The 23,328-nt window shown below is 38.1% G+C and overlaps 1 protein-coding gene across 1 annotated transcript; it reads left to right on the top strand.

Annotated features, from left to right (window-relative positions):
• Window positions 1–20,128: 20,128 nt before the first annotated feature.
• Window positions 20,129–20,923, top strand: LOC110695588. Its single transcript, XM_021872802.1, has 4 exons — window positions 20,129–20,267; window positions 20,395–20,628; window positions 20,673–20,728; window positions 20,819–20,923. The coding sequence occupies exons 1-4, from the start codon at window positions 20,129–20,131 to the stop codon at window positions 20,921–20,923; spliced, it is 534 nt and encodes a 177-aa protein (XP_021728494.1).
• The last annotated feature ends 2,405 nt before the right edge of the window (window positions 20,924–23,328 follow it).

Genomic DNA, 23,328 nt, shown 5'->3' with positions numbered 1-23,328 from the left:
TCTCTAACAAGAACTAAGTTCCCTAACAGGAACGTTCCCTAACATGAACTTAAAGACTAGCAGTTAAGTTCTTTGGAGGAACTTGATATGCTTGGAGCCCAAGTAATTCATCTAGTCAGAGTACGGCACAGCAATAATTGTTAAAGTTTATTCTTAGAAATTATTGTTAATATGGTAAGTAGGTTAGTGCACGAGATTTATTTGAAACGTGACAAGTTTGCTTGGTAAATAAAATAAATATGGAAAATAATAAAAGATAGATTTTAGGAAAAGATTTTCTAACAAAATGATTATTTTTCTCTAAAGTCGGTTTATTAAGAAAGATAAGTTTTCTTAATAAATATCTTTTATACTTATTTTCGGAAAAGATTTTATTCCACTTGATTTACTAAAACCGTGTTTAATAAAGATAAGTCAAGTTAACATATTTATCCTTTTAGAAAACCTACTTTCTATACAAGTGTTACTTGTATAAATAGTAGAGACAAAAATGATTTAGCTTTTTGTGAGTTTATGCGTGGAGTAATCACAGTGCTTTAAACGAGTAAGTTTACCAAGCTTTTAACTTATCATATTAGTTTCGAATTTCGTGCATTGCTTACCTATCATAATAGGCATCTTATATTTGTATTAGTTGGGTTATTTGGGTGATTTTATAGTTTGTGTAATATACAGTTTTGTGTAAGCTTCTTGGTGAGGCTGTGAGTTTTGTACTGGGGTGGTACGAGTGTTTTGTACTTTGGTGGTACGAGTAGTACTTTGGTGAACGAGTGAATCTAAGTGTGGTGCTTAGATTGGATAGGATAGGGTCCTATCAAGTAACAAGTCCAGTGAGGAACTTGTGAAATAAAGGTCTGTGTCTAATAGGTTGTAACTTGGTGTTTGCCCTATTATAATGAAGTGCTTTATGTTTGAAATCCCTAAGGTAGGGTCGAGGTTTTACTTCCAGTTGGGCCCTGTAAGTTTTCCTCGTAAAATCTATGTGTTTGCTTAAGTTCCTATACGCATTGTTTATTTATCCGCAAAAACTAGTCATTAGGAACTCTATACAATTCACCCCCCCTCTTGTATTAATCATCTCAACTAACATCCTCATCTAACCATGTGACGCTTGTTACTTTGTTATTCCTTTGTTTATTTAAATAAGGATTGAATTCAACATTCTTTCTATGTGAGATCTTTTTCTAAAGAAGTTCCACATTGAAAGATGAGTGGAATTCACAAAGAAGTAGTCCTTATAAATAGCCAAAGCATACCTTGGGATTTTTCACTTGAGTAAGGTGTTAGAAAAGGCATCTTCATTGACAAAACCTTTAAACACATATAATTACTCGAATATTGGGTCAGGCTTAGCTAACCTCTAAGCATTGGACCTGGTCGAGGTCGAGTTGCTAGTGGATTTCTGTAGAAGGACTTCCCGCGTGCGAGACTAAAAGCTTTTACAAGTAAGAGCTCGGGCTACGAGCAAAGCATGCGTCAATGGTAATTAATCTTTCCTTAATTCTTGTTGTTTAAGTTAATTATGTCTTGTTATTATATTAATTTTGAGTGTGATCTTGGCTCGGGTTTTCTTCCGCGGTGAGTCATACTCATCAAAACCTTACATTCGAAGGACAGTTATTCGCTTCGAAAGATCGACAGACTAGTCGATTCTATAGCTGGACATGCCCTGATGAGTTTCATGGTTGCCTACTAAGGCTTTAATAAGATTTTCCTATGGAAAAAGGATCAACAGAAGACGACATTTGTCATTTACCTACTTTCCAACGAATGATTAACACCGTTTGTCTTGAAGAATGTGCCTGCTACATTCAACCGAATGATTAACACAATATTCATTAATTAAATTGTGAAGAAATCTAGAGGCGCACATCAATACATGATAGTCAAATCCAATCACAGGCGGATCACCTTTCTAACCTCCAAGAAACATTCATGACACCGAGGTGCACATGTTCGTGCTGAATCCTAAGAAGTGCGTCTTTGGTGTTGAGTCTGGGAAGTTTCTCAGATTCTTGATTGACCAAAGGAGGATAGAGGTCAAACCTAAGAAAATACAGGTGGTCAATTACATGAAGTCACCCCGCACTATCAAAGATGTGCAGAAATTAATAGGTTGCCTGGCGGCCCTAGGGAGATTCCTCACTCGGTCAGACGACAAGTGCCTTTACTTCTTCCAAGCAATAAGGAAGAATGATATGTTTCAATTGGAGGATGATGTTAAGGCGGCCTTCCAAAATTTAAATCAACATTTGCACACTTTGCCAAGGCTAGTTAGCCCTCTGCTTAAAGAAATGCTCTATATGTACTTTGCTGTCTTAGACTATGCTATCATTGTTGTTCTTCTTGCTGAAAGAGACGACACCCAACTCCGTATCTATTTCATCAGCCATGTTCTTGGAAATGCAGAGCTTCGGTACCCGTAGTTGAAAATTTTGGCCCCGCTCTTTTTATGGCTATCAAGAAGTTGAAACCCTACTTCTTGGCACATCCAATAGTGGTCTATACCGACCAACTGATCAAGCGGCCAATGACAACCCTGGAATCATCGGGCCGAATGCTAAAATGGGCTATTGAAATGCAAAGTCTTGAAATCACTTACAAACAAAAGAAGGCGATAAAGGGGCAGGCATTCGCCAACTTTATTGTCGAAATGACAAGGCCGGCTGCACCGGAAAACACTGATCAGGCTTGGAAAGTGTATGTGGACGGGAGCTCCGCTATGAACGGATGTGGTGTAGGGACTATATTTAAATATCCTGAAGGAGATAAGTACGAGTATTCACTAAGATCTAGTTCCAGGCCTTGAATAATAAGGCAAAATACGAAGCCTGGCTAGCCGGTATCAGCATCTACAAGGCGGCTGGGGCAACTAAAATTGACAGTTGCTTTGATTCTTAGGTGGTCATTAGCCAATACTACGGTGATTATGAGGCCACTCATTTGACTATGATCAAACATTTTAAGGAAGTCAAAGCTAAGGCCTAGACACTTGAAGAATTAAATTTGAGTCAAGTGCCCTGGTCCAAAAACAATCAAGCAGATGCTCGTTCTAAGCTGGCATCTTCCGCCTCATGTGGTGCACCTTGGTTAGTCTTCTGGGAAGTAATGGAAAAGCAAAGCATTGAAGAAGATCCTATTAGAGTACGTGATCGAACCTCTACCTGGATGGATAACATCCGGGCATATCAACTAGACGGCACACTGCTAGACTCAGCTCTTGAAGAAGCCGCATTAAAAAAGCATGTGGCTAAATTATAGATTCACAAAGGAGGGCTTTTAAAGAAAGGGTTTCTACAACCCCTCTTGAAATGCACCACCCCAGAAAAGGGGGAGGAGATTTTGGAGGATTTGCATGCAAGCTTCTATGCCTCACATATAGGTAGCAGGTCTCTAGTAGAAAGGTCCAGGTGGCAAGGCTATTTTTGGCTCACCCTTGAGGAAGATGACATGGATTTGGTCAAGAAATGTGACAAGTGCCTCAAATTCGGCAAACAAGGGCCATACATAGCTCGGTACCATTCGCCAAATGTAGCATGGACATTCTTGGGCCGTATACTCTGGAATCAGGCGAACGGGGGTACATCCTTGTTCTAGTGGTCTACTTCACCAAATGGGTAGAAGCAGAGGCGGTCAAAAACATCAAGACAAATTCATTTGGAAGAACATCATCACCCGGTTTGGGGTGCCTATGTATATGGTTTTAGATAATGGTCCTCAGATTGAGACGTCTCACCTCAAGACTTGCTGGGAGATCAAGGGATCTCACACTGTTTTCCATCATTCGGCCGACCCCAAGCAAATGACTAGGTTAAAGCCTTTAACAAGCTAATCTCATATTGTATAAAAAGAAAATTGAAATAGCTGGCGATCTATGGGCAGATGATTTACCTCACGTCCAATGGGCCATTAGAACAACAACAAAAGGGGCAACTAAAGAGACCCTCTTTCTCATGGTTTAAAGAGCAGAGGCCATTTTTCCTACTGAACACTATGAGCTGACTCTTCGAGTTATGTTATATGACAAAGTGGAAAATTAGAAGGCAATTCACCTAGAATTGGACTTTCTTCCCGAGCGAAGGGGCAACACTGCCTTGCGACATAAGATCTGCCATCTGAGAATGACTAGAGCCTACAAAAAAAAGAGTACACAAGAGGCCATTAAAAGTAAGGGACTATGTGTTTCGAAAAATGGAGGCGGTTGGTAGAGCGAATGAACAAGAAAAGCTAACCCCTAATTAGGAAGGCCCCTACCAAATCAATGAAGAAGTAAGAGGTGACACCTAATATTTGGAAACACCATAAGGCAGATAGCTAGCAAGAACTTGGAATGTAGAAAACTTGAAAAAGTACTACTTCTGAAATTTTGTAAATTTTTGAGTGAAAAGCTCAACCAATGAAACAGTAGCTTTTTATTTCGATCATGCTTATCTATTTCTTTATATAAGGGTACCGCCTACACAATTTTAAAACAGCCTACATTCACTTAACTAATACCAGCTGAGTTCAAAAACTCAGCGGCTAAAACATCGTTCCAAAAATGAGTTAATGAGGCTTATGACCGGACATTATCTAAAATCACCCTAACGTCTGCTCCAACATGAGTATGATCATTTGCTCCAACATGAATATGACAACTGGAAACGCCCATTTTGGTGAATTAATCAAAGAGAGCATCTCCCATTTGGGTGGTACAATGTTCTATAAACCAAAAAACAAACAACCCTACCGATTATTTGGATTAAGGTAACGCTCGCAGTTGTTTGACTTAATCTAATTTGAAACATAAAAAAGCTTAGTTTCTCAAATGATCTAATGAAGGAGGAAAGCGGCCACTATTTTATTTTAGAGGCTCCAACATATGTACTTCACTACCTATTATTGCTCCGAGGCAATGCAGGCGGAAAGATTATTTTTAAAAAATTATATGACCGAAGACTTAACATCCTAAAGTTTCGTTATAAATAACTCATCAACGCCTATGGCCGGATATTCCTAGTAATTACCTATATACTCAAGATGGCCAACTGTCCACTTGGTTTGGTGAAATAACCATATTGATTGATTGAATTAGAAACTAATCATACTCTTTTAAGTATCAAAAATTTCCAAGTCAATCAATTAACCCTTAAAACCAAGCTAACATCCGTCCAGGGGCAAATACATATGATACTGTAAAGAATAGCATAATATAAAAGCATGTTAAATAAAGCTTAAGTCTATGCATACCAAGCATATTCGAAAGATTTAAAAATTTTAAAGCAAAAAAAAATCAATATTAGAAAAGTCGGTCAAATGACCAGGTGATTCATTAATTAACCTGTCGTCCCTACGGACGATTGTAAATGTTAATCAATATAACTAGAGCAAATTGTTTATTTTCCCAACCCTTTGGTCAGTAAAGAAACAGAAATACAAGGCGCGCAGGCATGAAGTAATAATAGATGGTCATTTGCCCGCAGAAAAGACAGAAAGCTTAAGTATCAAGAGTGGGGTTTTCGGTATTGGTAGTCGCGTCCTCCTTGTTGCCCTTAGGAGCCTACTCTTTAGTTTCCTTATCCTCCCCCTCCTCCTAATCATCATCCCCAAAGGCCGGTTCCTCAATAGAGTGGACCGCCTCAGCATCATTGGCATCCTCCTTCTCATCTTGCTTCAGGAGATGGGCATTGAACTCATCGTTGGCCTCATCAAACATGTTCTGCAAAGTTTTGTAGTCAAAGCCTAGATGGGAAGCTTCCCATGTCATCTGCACGACGGTGTTCTAATCCTCCATCATTTGTGTTGAACATGCCTTCCTTCTCCTCCTCAGCCCAAGACTTATATTTTTCCCTAAGCTGGGTCTCCGATTCTGCAGTCAGACCTTGAGTTTGTCCACCTGCTCCTTCGGCCTGTCATCCTTCTTGTGCGCCTCCTCGGTTATCTACCACCTCGCTCCATTTCAGTCCTACTTGACCTGTAGATTGGCCGACGCCTGGGAGTACATCATATCAAGTATTAGAAGCTCGTTTTGAACAATCTCAAAACTTACAGTATCTAATTAGGAGGTGGCTCGAGCTTTCGCAATCATTACCTCTTTGGACTTCTTGTTAAACGGCCTTTTGACACCGTTAAAGCACAACATAACCTGCATTCGAAAAAAAAGTAGGAAATGTTAGTATCAAGTGGCCACAAACATTATGCAAGATAAAAATATTTTACATGTGGTGTACCTCGCAAAGAAGCGTTAAGATTAAGGGAGTCAATCCCTTTGACGGTAGCTCTGTCCTCCGTGGAAATCGCCCTCAACATTGCCTTGGCCATTAGCTGGACATCCAACCTCTGTGGGCATCTTCACATTTAACATTTGTAAGTATATGTTGTAAATCCGGCCAAATGATCGAGTGTCTTCTGACGTACTAGACGACGGTTTATAGAACTTTACCTTACAATGATAAGGTAAAGGGTGAACAGGGGTTATACCTTTTGCCTTCTCGTCAAGGGGAGCCTTGATCCCACCCCCTGCTAGGCCGACATTAGTGTTGAGTGGCTTGCCACTCTTCGATACCCCATGGGCATCCAGCTTTGTTGGGGTCATACCAGTTGTAGGGTAGGAGCCGTCTCCTACCTTTTTTTAAAGCTTGTGGGCAATGTGTTTTCTAGATTTTCTAGACACATCACCCCTACGTCTTCTTTTGAAGCTTCAAGTCAGGCTGTGTAGAAGGGGAAGCCTCGGACAAACCTCCTTGCACAAAACGAGCATAGTTAGAAAGTAGGCGGCAATAATTACTTCTATTTAAGTCAAGTTGAAAAACCTTTTACCTTAGGAGTTCTGCCTTCTTCAGACTCTTAGTCTTCCATTTGCCCAGAACGAATGAATAGTTAGATTATAATTTATCAAGTAATAAAGAACAATCAGCCAGCTACCTCTCGACCTATCAATGCTTAAACCGCTAGCAGCAAAATACATCTCGTATGATATCAACTCATGATTGGGAAAATAGCGCGATTGTAACCTTCTTCTCCCCCGTTCGTTCATTTGATCGTACGACCACCGTGAATAGGTTTCGATCCAATATTTTCTCTATGACCTTCCTAGGGAAAGGTGGCAAATCCTCCTTAATAGCTAGGAGGGGTAGGTTCCAGTTCCAGCACTTATTGCTTTTATTCTACAGTCGGCTGGAGGAAAAGATTATGTAAAACTTCCTCCTCCAGCCCTTCCATTTGGACTCTTTTCCGACGGTCATGATGAAACCCTTATGGCTGGTAAGGGTGAACCATCCAGTCCCACTTGATTTTGGGGTCCGGCTGAGGTAGTGCACATGGGTGAACGCCATAAAAGCTCGGCTTTACCTTCAACAATTTGAAGGCAACAACATACCAAAAGATATTAACCCAGGAGTTTGGGGAAACTTGCCAGAAACCCAGTTAGTATCCATCTAAGATCCTTTCCACAATCGAATGGAAAGGGAATCTAAGGCCTGCTTAGATGGATGCCTCATAGCAGCCAAAACATTCGTAATGGTAGTTAGACCCTTTAGGCCACCCCACCGTGTCAATGGCGTCCAGGACGTTTAAAAGAAAGCCATGTCCCATGACATATTCGGAGATAAATTTCCCAAATTTATCTTTCATTGTCGTTCGTCTTCCTTGGGTAACATGATGATAGTAGGCACCGAATTCCAGTTGGCATGGAAAACACTAAACTGCCTAGCCTTCGCCCCTGTCAACTTACAGGGACTCCCTTGCCGCATCCAGCTTAAAGTAAGCCTCCTCCGAATATATGGTGGCGCTATTTGAATTAGATGACTCAGAGTCATCGTTGGAGGTCTCTAACTCCGATTCCGAGTCGGGGGCCTAATTGATAGGGCCAACTATGTCCTCCCTCTTCTCCTCATCAAAAGCAAGTTCAATCGGCTCAGAGACAGTTCCTTGCATGTCATCCTCAAACTCCTCCAAAATCGAAGAGCCCAGGTTACTAGGAGGACTAGCAGATGGTTACAAATTTCATCAATACGCGCCCTACCTAATACCTATCACAAGCGTCATGTGGCATACCACGTCACCCCCGTGAGGGGAAAATGATTTGGGTGTTTCTACCTCATTACATAGCCTAATAAGAGCGCGACACGTGTTACTTGAAAAGGACTCTAACTGGACCTCCCATAGGCTGACATTTGTCAAGCAGATAAGCCCTTAGAAAATGGCGGCCTAAAAGGCTCAATTCCCGTGGCAACTGTAAAACAACGCAGCCCAAATCCTTAGGTCATCAAACCCTAGGGCAGGGGCACGAATTTCTAGGACCCTATAAATAGAGAGATTGCCCCAATTATTAGGGCACTTTACAATCATTACATCATTTATTTTCTTTAAAATATAGAAAACGTCCGATCTCGGAATCTAAAAAGATATTTACTTTTTACACATGTTTACTCAAATCTCGTACTAACTTAACTGTCGAAGGAAGACCTCCGAACATACGGAGTTCCGTTATTTTGCAGGTACAGGCGGCTTGGATCCAGCCTATAAGTCGTGACTCTCCTAAGGGTCATAAAAAACCCTAAAACACCGTATGTGGCAAAACTTCGGGCTATAGAGAAAGTGGCGCAACAGTTACGCCCATATCTCGCAATCGTTTGGGCCCTCCCCGCCCTTGTTTTAGACCACTCGGACAAGCGTTGTGGCCACCTGACAATGGTTTGTCCACCCAACCATGACTGTCGCTTATCAAATTCCCTTTTTTTTTAGAATTAATTTAATAAAACATCTTGTTTAAAATTAAATTAAATTGGGTCTTTTGAAATAATTCATAATATTTATACCTATTTGAATTTTGAAATCAAATTCATAATTCAATTTCAATTTTTGGGTTCTTTACAAATTAATTCAAATTTAATCTAACATTTAGATAATATATATATACATATATATATATATACACACATATATATATATACATATATCATAAAAAATCATATTTTATGTATCAAATCAATCTAATTAAATTAATGAAAAATAAAATATTCAAAAACATCAAAATTAAGAACAAATACCAAATTTAGGGCTTTATTTCCATTAAAATTTTTGAAAAAAGTAGGGCTTAATTCGAATTTTACAATGAAAAATTGAGCAATTTAAATCATATTGAAATAATTCCAAACCTTTAAATTTCAAATTAAAATAAAGATTGAACCATAATTAGATTTCTCCTTTTTTTTTAATTAAAATTTGTTGACATCAAAGAATTATGATCAATATGCGTAAATGAAATAGGCTAACGGATACCATTATAGGGTTTTAGGTACTATAATGAGAAATTTCACAAATTCTATTCGTTTGCACCTAAACAGGATCTACAAAGTATACCTTTGACACGTGATTTTCATAATCGATTGACTGTAAATTAGGGAGATAATTTAGCACAAAGCATTGCTCCTCTACTTAGTCCACGAGATAGGATTGAACCTTCATTATTTCTACGTAGTTGGGCACGAACACTTTGAACCACCTTCTACGGAGAGGGGAGCTGGAAAACCAACCACAAACACCACCACACCACCACCGTACACTACCTTACACTAGGGGGGCGTACGGAAGTACGGACGTGAGGGAGGGAGTGAGGAGATATTACGTGAGGCTAGGGTTTGGTTGCATGCTAGTCAATTCTCAATTGACTAGTGTAGGCGTCATTCAAAGTGCGTCTACATTAATCATGTGTGAATATGCTTGACACTCATATGAAGTGGAAATTAACGTATATGATTAGGAACAAATAAAGTACGGAGCCGCCAACAAGTTTTTAAAGGAACTTGTAAACCGTTTACAGATCATAAAAGGCAACCAGAATTAAGGGACAATGATATGCAACAATGATTGACCTGTGAAGGTTACACCCCATTCATAATCCATGAGATTACTAACTCCATATGGTTCGGAACCATGAAAGGAGGATCGGGGATGATGGTACGAATGGAGTCACATTCGCCCGTACTGGCCTCTACTTGATTCTTACAGTAAAAAGTGATTCCTGCGATCTCAAAGGCATACCAAGATTCAATTCGCTCCAAACAATTATTATGCTAAATTGGTTGAATATTAATGCAACATATAATTCTAAAATATTCGTGATCCCTTTAATTAAACAACAAGATTAAAAAGGATCCTAGATCGGTTGTACAAGTTATCTTATTAAGTGTGATTTTCAATTACATATTCATTTTAAACATGTAATATAGTAATCATAAAAAATATAATAAATTCAAAATTAATATTAGAAGCAATTCAACAATAAATTGTTAGTCAAATTAAATGTAAATAAACCTATTCATGATGCTAGCAATAACAATAAAAATAAGAGTAATTAAGTGATTAATTACTTACTTTTCGCATTTCATTGAATCGCTACATCATGAATAAAATTTTAGCAACTTCAATGAAAATAAATCTAATTCAAATAAATAAATTACATAAAAAAAAAGTTGATTTGGTTAAAACACTCAGTTATTTCTACCTTTCACGCCTTGGTATAAGTATTGAACTTCAGGTGTTGTATGGACTTATTAGAGTTCTTAAAGAAGGAATGATAGTGTAGACACATACTTTTGGCTCTTGTCCCGAAAGGAAATGCGATGATGTTACAAAATTTTGTTCTTCATGTTAAATCAAAGTTGAAGTGTTTATGGACTACGAAACGCATTATGAAGTAAGTTAAAACTTACATTTGAGACCAAGTAATCTTATATCCTTTTCCAATTACTAATTAGGCCTGAAATGTGCTCATACATGTTTAAACTTTATTAATAACGGACCCAAATGCGGCAAATGCAATGATTCGATCCAATGGATCTTACATTGTTGAAAACCGAGCAAAAAAATAAAACACCCATCATATTTCAATTCATGGCCTGTAAATATGGATAGCTTATTTTAAGAGATTTCCAACGGTATATTATAAGCCCAATTCCGAGTTAAAACGAAGAAGTTATGATCAAAACACTAAACCAGGACCTAAAGCCGACACCCTTGCACTCCAACGGCCAATTTGTTTGATACATAACAGAATTTAACCTAATTCTAACTTCACTGGAAAGTAGACATTCAGAGCTTTCCAATGATATCTCACACGCCTAAATACAACTTTTCAATCAAAAGTTATTGAAGTTTTTAAAACACGTTTTTGTATAAGGAAAACCGCATCCCAGCGCAACTCAGTAAGTTGCGTGCGTCTGGCGCGCGCGACTGATTGAGATTCGTGCGGAACCCAGCGCAACTTAGAGAGTTGCGCGCGCCACCTGATGGCGCAAATCTAAAACCCTAAAACTAGATCCCTTTGCCCATAAATAGGGGTCTTTGTTCAGCATTACAAGGACCGGAAAAATCAGAATTGAAACCTTAGCATTCTCAGAACCCTAATCTCAGAAGTTCACTTACTATCATACTACTTTTCTTCCCTATTCCCAAATACTTTGCAACCCTAATTGAATCCATTGAAGTCCTTGGAGGTACAAAGAAGAAAGAAAGTCCATAAACGCATTAAATAGAGATTTAACATAAAAGAAGAACAGTTAGTTTCCTAAGCACTTAGATAAATCACTTTTCTTTTATTGTTTAAATAACTTTAATTGAATAAATAGTGTTGTTTGATCACTTTTAACAAAATTTTAATTAATTAATTCATATAGTATTATTTTGTTAATCAAGACTGGAATTGATAATTAATTATTGTTTTAACACTTAAGACAAGGCGAATATTGTTTATTTTGTTCTTCCCACGATCATTGATTAAACAAAGAATAACGACTTTATGGTTTAATTCCTAGGTGATTAATGCTTGTAAATAAAATCAAATAACTTATTCTTTAGTTATCACGTTGCATATATTGTTTGGTAATGAGATTGTGAAAAAGGAGGAGATAGTAGAGGTCGTACTAGGGCTAAGATAGCGATTCCCCTCCAAAGGGAACATTATCTTGGTACCCTCGCTCCCGAACTCATTTGTGGTTTATGTAGACCAATTTGGGCACGGGTAACCTTAAAATTTGTGCTAATTATCCCTTGAACTCTACTTGGAAGAAAGACATGAATGAGATTTATGAGCTTTCCTAATAGTCATTGGCGACTCCTACTTGTTTCTTACAAAAAAGCGTGATGAAAGTATCATTTTTAAATCAAGGTCTCCCAAACAGTCAGGAATTCAAAACCTAATACACCCTAACAAGTATAAAGTGCTAGGCTTTTAAAGGGCCTTGGGCATCTAAGGAGAAGGATCCCTTACGATGTTAACACCCTCCTTACAATGGCGACTCCATTAAGGACTTAGAGGTTACAAGATTAGTTCTTAGTTATGATCCATGGTTTCCAACACTAGGTTGTCTATGGGTTGTAACGAGAATTAACTTGGATAATCTCTAGTTAGAGAGCGAGACTCGAATGCATAATATCTTCCTTTTTCACAAAAGTAAAAATCAAACAAGCAACATTGAATCATGCATAATCATATCACACTTTAACTATTGGGGATTGAATCATTGACTAGGGGTTGCCAACACTAGGCTTCTATCCCAAAATCAATACAATCATCCCACCCATATAGAAAACAAAATGTTTGGAGGGCTATGTCATGGATCAACACGTTGAGTGATTGATTCGTGCATCGTCCCTTAAGGTATGGTACCTTTGGACACCCAAGCCTTGACCTTAGAATGGCATTGTATGCTTTGACGGTTCCTTTTATGTGCTTATGTGACTACATGAATATGTGCTTCGTGTCTAATCTAACTAATTCAAACTTGTTACCAATAGATATAATTTGCGAAAATTATGGTTTGAAAAAAAAATGATATACGGTTCAAAAAAAAAAAAAATATTGTCGAACCTACCAGGTGGCACGCGCAACTGTCAATGTTGCGCGCACCCTCACAGCACAAGTTTAGAATTTGTGCGTGGCACCTCCGCCCAACTTTGTGTGTTTCACGCGCCCACTGTTCAACGTTGAATTTGACTCGTTACGAGCAATATCATATGGAGAAAACGATGTTATCGCTTCAAGGTTAATCGTTAATTAGGTGCTAAAAATATCTCTTTGGCTAACAACGTTGTCTAACTTAGTTACCTTTACTATTAATCGTCGTTTTTTTAAATGTTTTTTTAATCGTTCTTTTTACGTTTTCGAAAAAAAAAAAAAAACACTCGCATGTGGTAGATGCTACTCTTGAAGATGCACTTTCCACCTTAGTGCAAGACGGAAAATTACGTGCGATACTATTTTTAATTATAATGACTCGTTTACGTACTTTATAATCGAACTAATGACATTACTTCTTATGAGTAATAGGACGTCATTAATATGTTTATTCTTAAACATGCCTACTTTCGTGGTCATCATGTTTTAGTTGTAATTGATTAACATTGATTTAAGAGTATACTTTATTTACCTCTTCTATGGTTTAAAAAGAAAATCACGAGAACCTTATTTGGGATGTTTTCCTCACACACAAAAAAAACAAAAAAAAAAAAATATAAAAGTCGATCTTAAAAGAAATGATACAAAAAAAAATATTATTATTCTAAAAAAAAAGAGATAATGAATGATAAAATCGAGAAAATGATTTAATTATTTCTTGGATTTTACATTCGGAGGCCATCATTCTGTTTAAGCAAATAGTAATATACTATCCTTTTTTTTTTTGCTAAATAGAGATTTTATTACCAAAGAGAAAGAGTTACAACTTACAAAGGCTAAGTTATTACTAGCACCAAAACACCACAAGACTTGAAGAAAAGCAGGCCAAAAACCCACCAAACAACAGTTCCAGATTCAAGCCTAGCCACCTTCTAGGAAGGTTTCTAGGTAAAACAAGGAACACAGCCTGGCCTCAAGCTTCCAGCCACCTTCTAGGAAGGGTTTTGGAAGCCAAGACCAAAACAGACACCAACAGTAGAGAAAATAGCAGTGCAGACAAGCCTGCAATTGCAAACAAAAGACAAACCAACTTACAAAAAGAAAACAACGCAACCAAAGGATCCGACAAAAAGTCCCCCCTAGACTCATCTGCATAGAACAAGAAGAAGGACTAGACAACAGGACAAAAACTCCAAAATACCAAACTTGTATAAACCAGAAAAGTACCAAGATTGCCAAAATAGAACCTGTCAAACTAAGCTAGAACTGTAGAGCAAAAACACACAAACCAGCAGAAAGAAGATTACATAATCAAATACTTGTTACTAGCAGGGCATCTGTAGACAGCATGAAAAATGATATCCCTAATTGCAGCTTCAACAGACTTATAGCTCCCAGTATACGTAACAGAATTCCTCTAGATCTAAATACTGTAAACTGTTTCAGTGAAAGCAACTTGGATCACCTTATTTTTCACTCTAGAGCTTCTACAGGTTCTCTTTAACCACTCAATTTCATCATCAAAACTCTGAACAGGTTTAGTAATATGCAAAATGCTTAGAAGTTTTCTCCAAACCTGCCTTGAGTAGTCACACTCTAAGAACAAATGCTTTACACTGTAGTTATCTTTCAAGCAAAGAAAGCACTTAGGGTCACATGAGATGTGCCAAAGCATCAGTTTATCCTTTGTGAATAGTATGTTCAACAAGGCAAACCACAGGATAAACACACTCTTAGGGGTTGCCAAATTGTGACAAACAACCCTTTTCCAAGGAACCTTAGGGATTTGAGGTCTAATAGCAGCATAAAGCTTCCTGATTTTCATCTTATTGCCCTGAATTAAACCATCCCATCCCCATTATCGTTCACAATGTCTCTGCAACTTAAAATTTTCTTCAAAAACAAAAACCAAGTGCATTTAGAAAGGGTAGGGGTATTCCAACAGTCTCTATGCTTGAAATAGTATATGTGCACTCATTTCACCCACAAATTATCAGCCTTGTGAGTAATATCCCAAAGCAATTTGGTGATAGCAGCTTTGTTCCACTTAGGGAGGGAGAGCAAATTCCAGCCACCACAAACCTTAGGAAGGCAAACATAGTTCCAAGCAACCAAAGATTTCCTATCAGAAGCAGAGGATCCAATCCAAAGAAAGCACCTGAACCTAGCCTCAATCTCTTTTAAAATTTTCTTTGGCAAAATGAAAATTTAAGCCCAATAAGTCTGAATTCCAAATAAAACACTTTTAACCAATTGGAGCCTCCCAGCATAAGACAAGTGTTTATCCATCTACCCTTGAATCCTTGCAGTCACTTTTTTCACTAGAGGCCTACATTAAGAGATTGTGAGCTGCTTAGAAGAAAGAGGGACTCTAAGATATCTAAAAGGAATAGACCCTTGAGAGACTCCTAGAAGCTCTCTAAGCTCAATTTGAACTTCAGCAGAAATCCCACAAAAGTAGACTTCACTTTTATCAAGATTAGCAGAAAGGCCTGAAGCTTTTGAGAATTTAGAAAAAGCTTAAAAGAGAAGCTAGACAGAATTACTATCTGCTCTAGAAAACATCAATAAGTCATCAGGAAACATTATATGAGTTAGGCTTAGTTTTTCACATCTAGGATTGAAATTGAAATCAAGAACCAGCCTAAGCTCATAAAGGCATCTGGAAAGGTAATGCCAATAGCAAAAAGGAAGGGGGACATAGGATCATCTTGTCTTAATCCTTTTTTAGCTTCAAAGGGAGGGCCAAGAAAACCAATAATAAGGATAGAATAAGAAACAGAAGTGAGACAAATCAAGATCTAGTTGATAAAGCCCTGAGGAAAACCAAGCTCCTGCATAACAGCAATCCAAAAACCCTATTCAACAAAGTCACAAGCTTTCTTGATATCCACCTTGACCATGTATCTAGGAGAAATAAATTTGTGATCATAACCCTTGATCAACTCAGTTGCAAGGAGGATGTTATCTCCAATATGCTTGCCTTGAATGAAACCTGCTTGAGCATCATCAATAGCCTCACTAATGATAGCAGCAATTCTAGCAGTGATTATCTTGGAGATAAGCATCTAAACAACAGTAAAACAAGCTATAGGCCTAAAATCCATAATATGATAGGCGTTAGGGATTTTAAGAACAAGAGTAACAGTTGTACACTTCCATTGCTTAGGAAAAGTTCCCTTAGTAAAGAAATCAACAACAATTGCATAGATATCACCTTTCACAATATGCCAAGCTCTCTTAAAGAAAAAGGAGTTAAAGCCATCAATACCAGGAGCCTTAGTGTTATCAATACCTTTAAGAGCATCATCAATTTCAGTATGAGAAACAGGCTGAATAAGGTAATTCTGAGCTGCACTACTAAGCTGCTTACCTCTACTCATAGTAAAAAGGTCAATAGCATGAAGCCAAGAAGCCTTAGTCCCTAAAAGGGACTTGTAGAAAGAAATTCTCTCATGTGAAATAGCATCAGGATCCTTAAACAACTCCTGATTAGAATCAAAGATAGAATCAATTCTATTCCTTTCTTTCCTAGTTTTCATAACTGAGAAAAAATAGTTAGAATTTCCATCACCAAACTTAATCTAGTTTATTCTAGACTTTTGGTTGAAGATTCTCTCTTGGATGTCATTCTAGTACTTGACAATCTTAATAGCATCTGATTATCTAGTATATAACTCCACGTCATTAATATTCTAAGCCATTAAATTCTGAATCTCGGCAAGAGCAACATGAGCTTGATTAATTTTCTCACTAATATTACCAAACTGCTTGTTATTCAAGGACTTGATACTAGATTTCACAATTTTTAGTTTCCGCCAGACAGAACCACCAGAATAACAGGTCTGGGAAACAATATATATCATGAAAATTATGGTACTCAGCTATACAGTTTAAGAATCTTAAAGGCCTACCCTTTCCTACAGGAGCAGGACAAATATCCAAATGAACTGGATTATGATCAGATAAAGAAGGAGCCAGGTAGACAGTTCCAACATGACCATGGGAGTCCAATCAAGCTTAATTACTATAGACTTTGTCAATCCTAGAAAGATTTATAAGACTAGAGTGAGCCTTGTTTGACTAAGAATAGAAAGCTCCCTTACTCTTGATCTTAGTAAGACTCAAATCATCAATAAAACTCTTAAAATCCCTAGTCTCATGCTCAGTAATATCATTACCATGAAGCCTGTCTGAGGAACTAAGAATAGAGTTAAAATCACCAGCACATATCCAAGGAGAATGCTGAACAGAGAGATTTTTTATACCCTTCCACATGGGAAGCCTATCATGGATTGAGTAAAGACCATAGGTAATAGTGAGCTAAATCTGATTAGAAAGATCCTTATTAAGGATAGTGCAATGAATGAATTGCTCATGAACTTGCAGAACATTGACACTAACACTATATGCATTCCAACCAATCAGAATCCTCCCTTTAGGAGAACAGTCATAATTGCAAGTCCAAGACCAAGCAGAACAAACTGCTTTTGAAATTTAGGGACATTTTTATATTTAACTTTAGTTTCAAGCAACCTAACAACATCTACCAAATGAGAATGAAGTAACCTCTTCACAGAAGCCACCTTGACAGGGTCACTCAGACTCCTGACATTCCAGATAGAGATAATCATGGCACCAAAGGGGGATTAACCTCACCCCCGCTTGGATTAATGGATTAAAGGGTTTTGCTTGCGTTGACTTTCTGTTGACTTTCATCTCCAAGCGATTTCCATGGCGATTTAAGTAGCTAGGTAGGGTTCTTCATCTAGCTTCTTCTTCATCATGGCACGCAAGAAGAAAACATCAACTCCTCTCACGCAAAACACTAATCATGCTCCTTTTAACAAGATCTTGGATAATCTGAGAAAATCCGGGATCTTTTTAACTGACCCTATAGCTGAAGCAGATGAAATGGTGACTCCTCCTTCATATCTGGTGCATTCAACTGCTGAAAAGGTATCCAAAGGTGACTTGAGAATGCTGGAAAGCATTCATAGGAGTTCGATTGCCAAAAATCAAGCTTAATCTAATAGAATAGTAACTAAGGTTTCTGCGGTTAATGTTCCATTAGTTACTGGGAAAAATCAGAGCTTGATGGTTACTCCCTTGCTAATCCTAAAGCTTCGAAGGAGTCTGATGACTTGAATCATGTTCCTGAAGCTCCTGCTGAAGAATGGAAGGACCTATTCAAAAGAAAGCTGAATGCGAAAGGAACCTCCCTGTCTTTCATTACTTCTGAGATAAGGGATGGTAAATCAATTGCTAAACTTAGTTCTGCTGATATTCTTGAGGGAAACCGGAAATGGGGTAATGCTCTTATTTTCTATGTAGTTGGTTATTCTCCTACTATTTCTGTAGTCCATAAGTTCATTGCTGATAAGTGGAATCACGTAGCTAAACCAGACATATTTTGGCATGATGAGGGATATTTTATCATTAATTTGAAATCTGTAGATGATAATAATGTTATACTATGCTCTGGACCCCACATGTTCTTTGGCAAACCAGTTATTGTAAAAGCTTGGTCTGATAAGTTTGATTTTCATGCTGAAATCTTGAGAACCATACCTTTGTGGATTAAGCCACCTAATCTGCCTTTGAATAGATAGGGTGTTGAAAATCTAAGTAGAATTGGTAGTTTGCTTGGTGTTCTTGTGTGTGCTGATGAATGTACATCTAGACAGCTCAGGGTCTCCTTTGCTAGACTTTTTGTGGAAATTGATGTTACTAAGCCTCTGCCTAGTTCTGTCTAGGTTGAGAGTCCTGCTGGTGAGCTAATTGAGATTAAGGTCCTTTTTGAATGGACACCATCATTTGCAAAAAGTGCAATAAGGTGGGGCATGACTGTGCTACACCTCAGAAGTCAAAGCAGAATCAAAAAGGTAAACAAAAAACTGCTCCAACTTAGGTTAAAAAAGTTTGGGTGCCTAAGAAAGCTAATCCTGCTGGTAAAGATAAAGCTTCTGAACATGTTATCCCAGTTTCTCAAGTTCAGAAACCTTAAGAATGGCAGGTCCCTGGCAAAAAGTCAAAGAAGAAAGCTAACAGGAAAATCACTTTCCCTGTTACTGTCATAAACTCAAACACTTACCTTCCTTTGGCTACTGATAATGATGTTGTGTTTGATATTTATGATGAAACTAATGATTCTTACGGGGGTGATTGTAATCCCTCTTTGAGGATATGTTAGTGTTATCATGGAATGTAAGGGGTCTTAATGACCCTGGGAAGATAGCTTCTGTCAAGAAGCTTCTTTCATAGCACAAAATTGATGTTATGTGTCTTTTAGAAACTAAAGTAAAGAAACAAAATAGTGTGAATATTCAGAAGAAGATTTTTTTCTCTTGGTCTTGGCATTGTAACTACTCTCACTCACCTAAAGGTAGAATTTGGGTGTGGTGGAAAGTTGAGTGTCTTACTTTGGATGTTCTTTTTTCTACTGAGAAGTTGGTTCATTGCTTACTTAGCACCAAGGATTTTCATACTTAGATTATGGTTACTTTTGTTTATAGTTTCCATACTATTCAAGACAGATTATAGTTATGGAGTGGTCTTAAGGGTCTGCCTAGTACTCTCTTGCCTTGGTTATCTACTAGAGACTTCAATTCTGTCTTGTCTGCTGATGATAGGCTAAATGGGGTTGATGTTCCTGAGTATGAGACTAGATATTTTCAGCAATGTATTGATGATTTGGCTCTTGTTGAAATCAAAAGCAAAGGCTCTTTTTTCTCTTGGTGTAACAAAGCTCATGAGGGTCCTAGAAATTTTTCTAGGATTGATAGAGGTTTTGTTAATCAAGAATGGATTAATTGTTATGGTCATGTTGAAGTTGTTTACTTGCCTCCTTCAATTTCTGATCATAACCCTGTTGTTTATGAAATCTTTCATGCTTTGCATGGGAAAGGGAGACCTTTTAGGTTCCTTAATTGTCTCGCTGAGCATGACAGTTTCTTGTCCGTTGTGGAAACTGCTTGGCAAAGCACTGATTCTGGAAATGCTATGGATGATATTTGGTGTAAGCTTAATCATGTTAAGGCTGCTTTGAAAAATTTGAACACTCAGAAGTTTGGTGATATCAGTGCAAAACTTGATTCTGCTCAAAATCATCTCACTGATATGCAGTAGCAAATCTCTAGTGATGTTACTAACACTGATCTGTATGCTCTGGAGATGGAAACTATTGCAAATGTGAAACATTGGTTAGGCATCCAAGAAAGTGTTTATAGATAAAAATCTAGGATTGACTGGATGCAGCTTGGTGATGGGAATAATCATTATTTTTTCTCAGTCATGAAGCAAAGACAGAGCAGATATAGAATTGACGTTATCTATACTGAACAAGGTGTTCTGCTGAAAACCCCTGCTGCTATTGAAGATGAGATTACAGGTTTCTATAAGAAGCTGCTTGGTTCTAGGGCCTCTATTCTCCCGGGTTGACTTGAGTACAATAAGAAAAGAAAGACAGTTGTCTAAGGCTGCTCATGATTCCCTTATTGCCCTTGTTAATATTGTAGAGATTGACTTGGCTCTTAAGGGCATTGACAATACTAAGGCTCGTGGGATTGATGGTTTCAATTGTTTTTTCTTTAAAAGAGCTTGGAACATTGTGAAATCTGATGTTTATGCTAGTGTTATGCACTTCTTTAATACTGGCAACATGATGAGGCATTGGAATTGCACTACTGTTACCGTAGTTCCTAAGGTGCAGAACCCCTCTTATGCCAAAGATTATAGGCCAATTGTTTGCTGTACAGTCTTGTATAAGCTGATTTCTAAGATTTTTTACTGCTAGGCTTGCTGCTGTCTAGCATAAGATTATTGATAGTGCTCAAGCTGGGTTTAAACCTGGTAAGCATATATAGGGGATAACATTTTCCTTGCAAATGAGTTATTAAGGGTTACACTCATAAATACATCACTATAAGGTGTATGCTCAAGGTTGATCTTAAAAAATCTTATGATTCAGTTGAGTTGAGCTTTCTTAAAACTGTTATAGCTGAGCTCAGCTTTCCTGCTCAATTTATCAGTTGGATTAGGGGCTAACTTTCTTCAGTTACCTTTTCAATCTTGAACAATGGTGTCCCTGCCAAACCTTTTCCAGCTAGGAAGTGTCTTAGACAAGGTGATCCTATGTCCCCCTTCCTTTTTGCAATTAGGATGAAGTATTTGTCTAGGTGTCTTTTTGAGCTGAATCAGAACCCTGACTTCAATTAACACCCTAGGTGTGAAAAAATGAATTTGACTCATCTCGTGTTTGTTGATGATCTGCTTATGTTCTCTAGGGCAAATTCTGGTTCGGTCTCTCTTCTTTTTCAGGCTTTCACCAAGTTCTCTGAAGCTTCAAGGCTTTCTGCAAATCTGGACAAGAGTGAGATCTATTTTGGTGGTCTAGCTGAGGATGATCAAGCTAAGCTCAGAGCTTTGGTGGCTGTTGCTCCTGGGATTATCCCTTTTAGATGCCTGGGGGTTCCCCTCTCTTCAAAGAAACTCACAATTACTCAGTATAAACCTTTGGTTGATAAGGTGACTCCAAGAATCACTAGGTGGGCTGCCAGATTTTTGTCTTATGCTGGTAGATTACAACTGGTTAAGAGTGTCCTTTTTGGTGTTCATGCCTATTGGGCTCAGATCTTTGTCTTTCCCAAGAAGATTCTAAATGAAATTGAGTCAAAATTTAGGATCTTTCTTTTTGGACTGGGAAAGCTAATCCCTCAAAGAAATCCTTAGTTTCTTGATCTCAGGTTTGTCTCCTTAAGGTTAGTGGGGGGTGAAATGTAATTTCTCTCCCTGAGTGGAACCTTGCTGCTATTACCAAACTTCTCTAGGATTTGGTCCATAAAGCAGACAGCCTTTGGGTCAAATGGGTTCATACTTATTATTTCAAGGAGAAACCATGGTGGGGTATTGCTGCTCCTAAGAAATGCTCTTGGATGCTTAAAAGTATTTTGAAATGCAGGGTTATCATTGACACTATTTGTAACTGGGATTCTGTAATGCAATTTGGAAAAGTTGAAATCAAGAAAAGCTATCAATGCATCAGCATACAGGCCCCTAAGGTTGGTTGGAGAAGACTTTTATGCAATAATGCAGCTTCTCCAAAAAGCTTATTTGTTACCTGGCTTGCTGTCATGAATAGATTATTGACTAAGGACATGTTACTTAGTAGGAACATCAACTATGATCCTATTTCTTTTCTTTGCAATCAGAGCTTTGATACTGCAACACCTATTCTTTGAATGCTCCTTTAGTATAATTGTGTGGTTGCAGATTCTTCAAATCCTGGACTATAAGATAAATGTCAGTCAGTTTGTAGCTGAAATGACTTGGGTTTCTAAGGTCTTTAGGAAGGCTAGACCTAAGAACAAATTGTTGGGGATGTGCTTTGCTGAAGCTGTTTATCATATCTGGTTACAGAGGAATGTTGTGATTTTTACACGAAGCTGCAAGACTGTTGATACTGTGATTAGTGATATTATGTTTTTTGTAGCTTGTAGATGTTCTGAGTCTGATAGACATCTGCTGATCTTGTAACTTTGTTTTGTTGGCTTTGTGTTGTCTTGGCTGGTTTAGCCTATCTGTTTTGCAGTTTTGTACTCCTTGTCTGCTTTAGTTTCCTTTATCTCGTCTTGGTTCCCAAAACCCTTCCTAGATGATGGCTTGGAACTTGAGTCCAGTAGGTGCCCTTGGATCTGCCTAGTTACCTTCCTAGAAGGTGGCTAGATTAGGTGTATGGGCTATTGGTGGTGGTTTAACCTAGTTTAGGTCTTGCGGTGTTATGTTGTCAGTTATAGCTTAGTTATTGTAAGTTGTAACTGTTCCCCTTTGGTAATAATATTCTCTATTTACCAAAAAAAAAAAAAACTCACCCCCTCTTGGATTAATAGTGAAACCACGTGCACCCTCTGCGCAAGCTGATTAACTCTTGTTTGATGACTTTTTATCTTCCTTCCAACTACTCTTCATCCCTTTATCAGAGTTGTTCTGGGAAGTTTGAACATTTGGGATGATTACATACTGCCCATGAACAGAGACATCAGTGGAGATAGCAACAGAAGCAAGAGCTTGACTAGGCTAAGGAACCTAGACTTGCTTCTAGTTGGGTGCTATAGCAGCTGGTTGATTAGGCTGAGGCTGCTTAAAACCAGCAGGCACAGGCTTAGCAGAGCAGTCATGGCCAACCTTACTGCACTTAGAGCAAAAGAGTGGAGCCCACTCGTACACAACCTTAAGCTCCAGCATTTCCTTTGAAGGGCTTTCAACAAATACAAAATTAGGCATAGGCTTTGTGAAATCAATTTCAATTAGGACCCTAGCAAAAGACACCCTAAGTTATCTAGTTGTGCATTCATCTGCACAAATTGGCACTCCAAGCAAGCTGCCAATACAACTAAGGGTATCAGGTCCCCAACAAGTAAGTGGCTGATTTGGAAACTTGACCCATAAAGGAA

Source organism: Chenopodium quinoa, unplaced genomic scaffold (genome assembly GCF_001683475.1).
Source record: "Chenopodium quinoa cultivar QQ74 unplaced genomic scaffold, ASM168347v1, whole genome shotgun sequence".
In the NCBI taxonomy this organism is placed as follows: Eukaryota; Viridiplantae; Streptophyta; class Magnoliopsida; order Caryophyllales; family Amaranthaceae; genus Chenopodium; species Chenopodium quinoa.
The sequence above is the reverse complement of the archived record's forward strand: the minus strand, read 5'-3'. Positions and strand labels throughout refer to the sequence as shown.

Bases quoted from the DNA above. Each gene is read 5' to 3' on its own strand.
- LOC110695588 (XM_021872802.1), top strand. From the start codon at position 20,129: ATGCAGCTTGGTGATGGGAATAATCATTATTTTTTCTCAGTCATGAAG. The intron at 20,268-20,394 runs GTTTCTATAAGA...TTAATATTGTAG, and splicing joins TATTGAAGATGAGATTACAG to AGATTGACTTGGCTCTTAAG. The intron at 20,629-20,672 runs GTACAGTCTTGT...TTTTACTGCTAG, and splicing joins TTATAGGCCAATTGTTTGCT to GCTTGCTGCTGTCTAGCATA.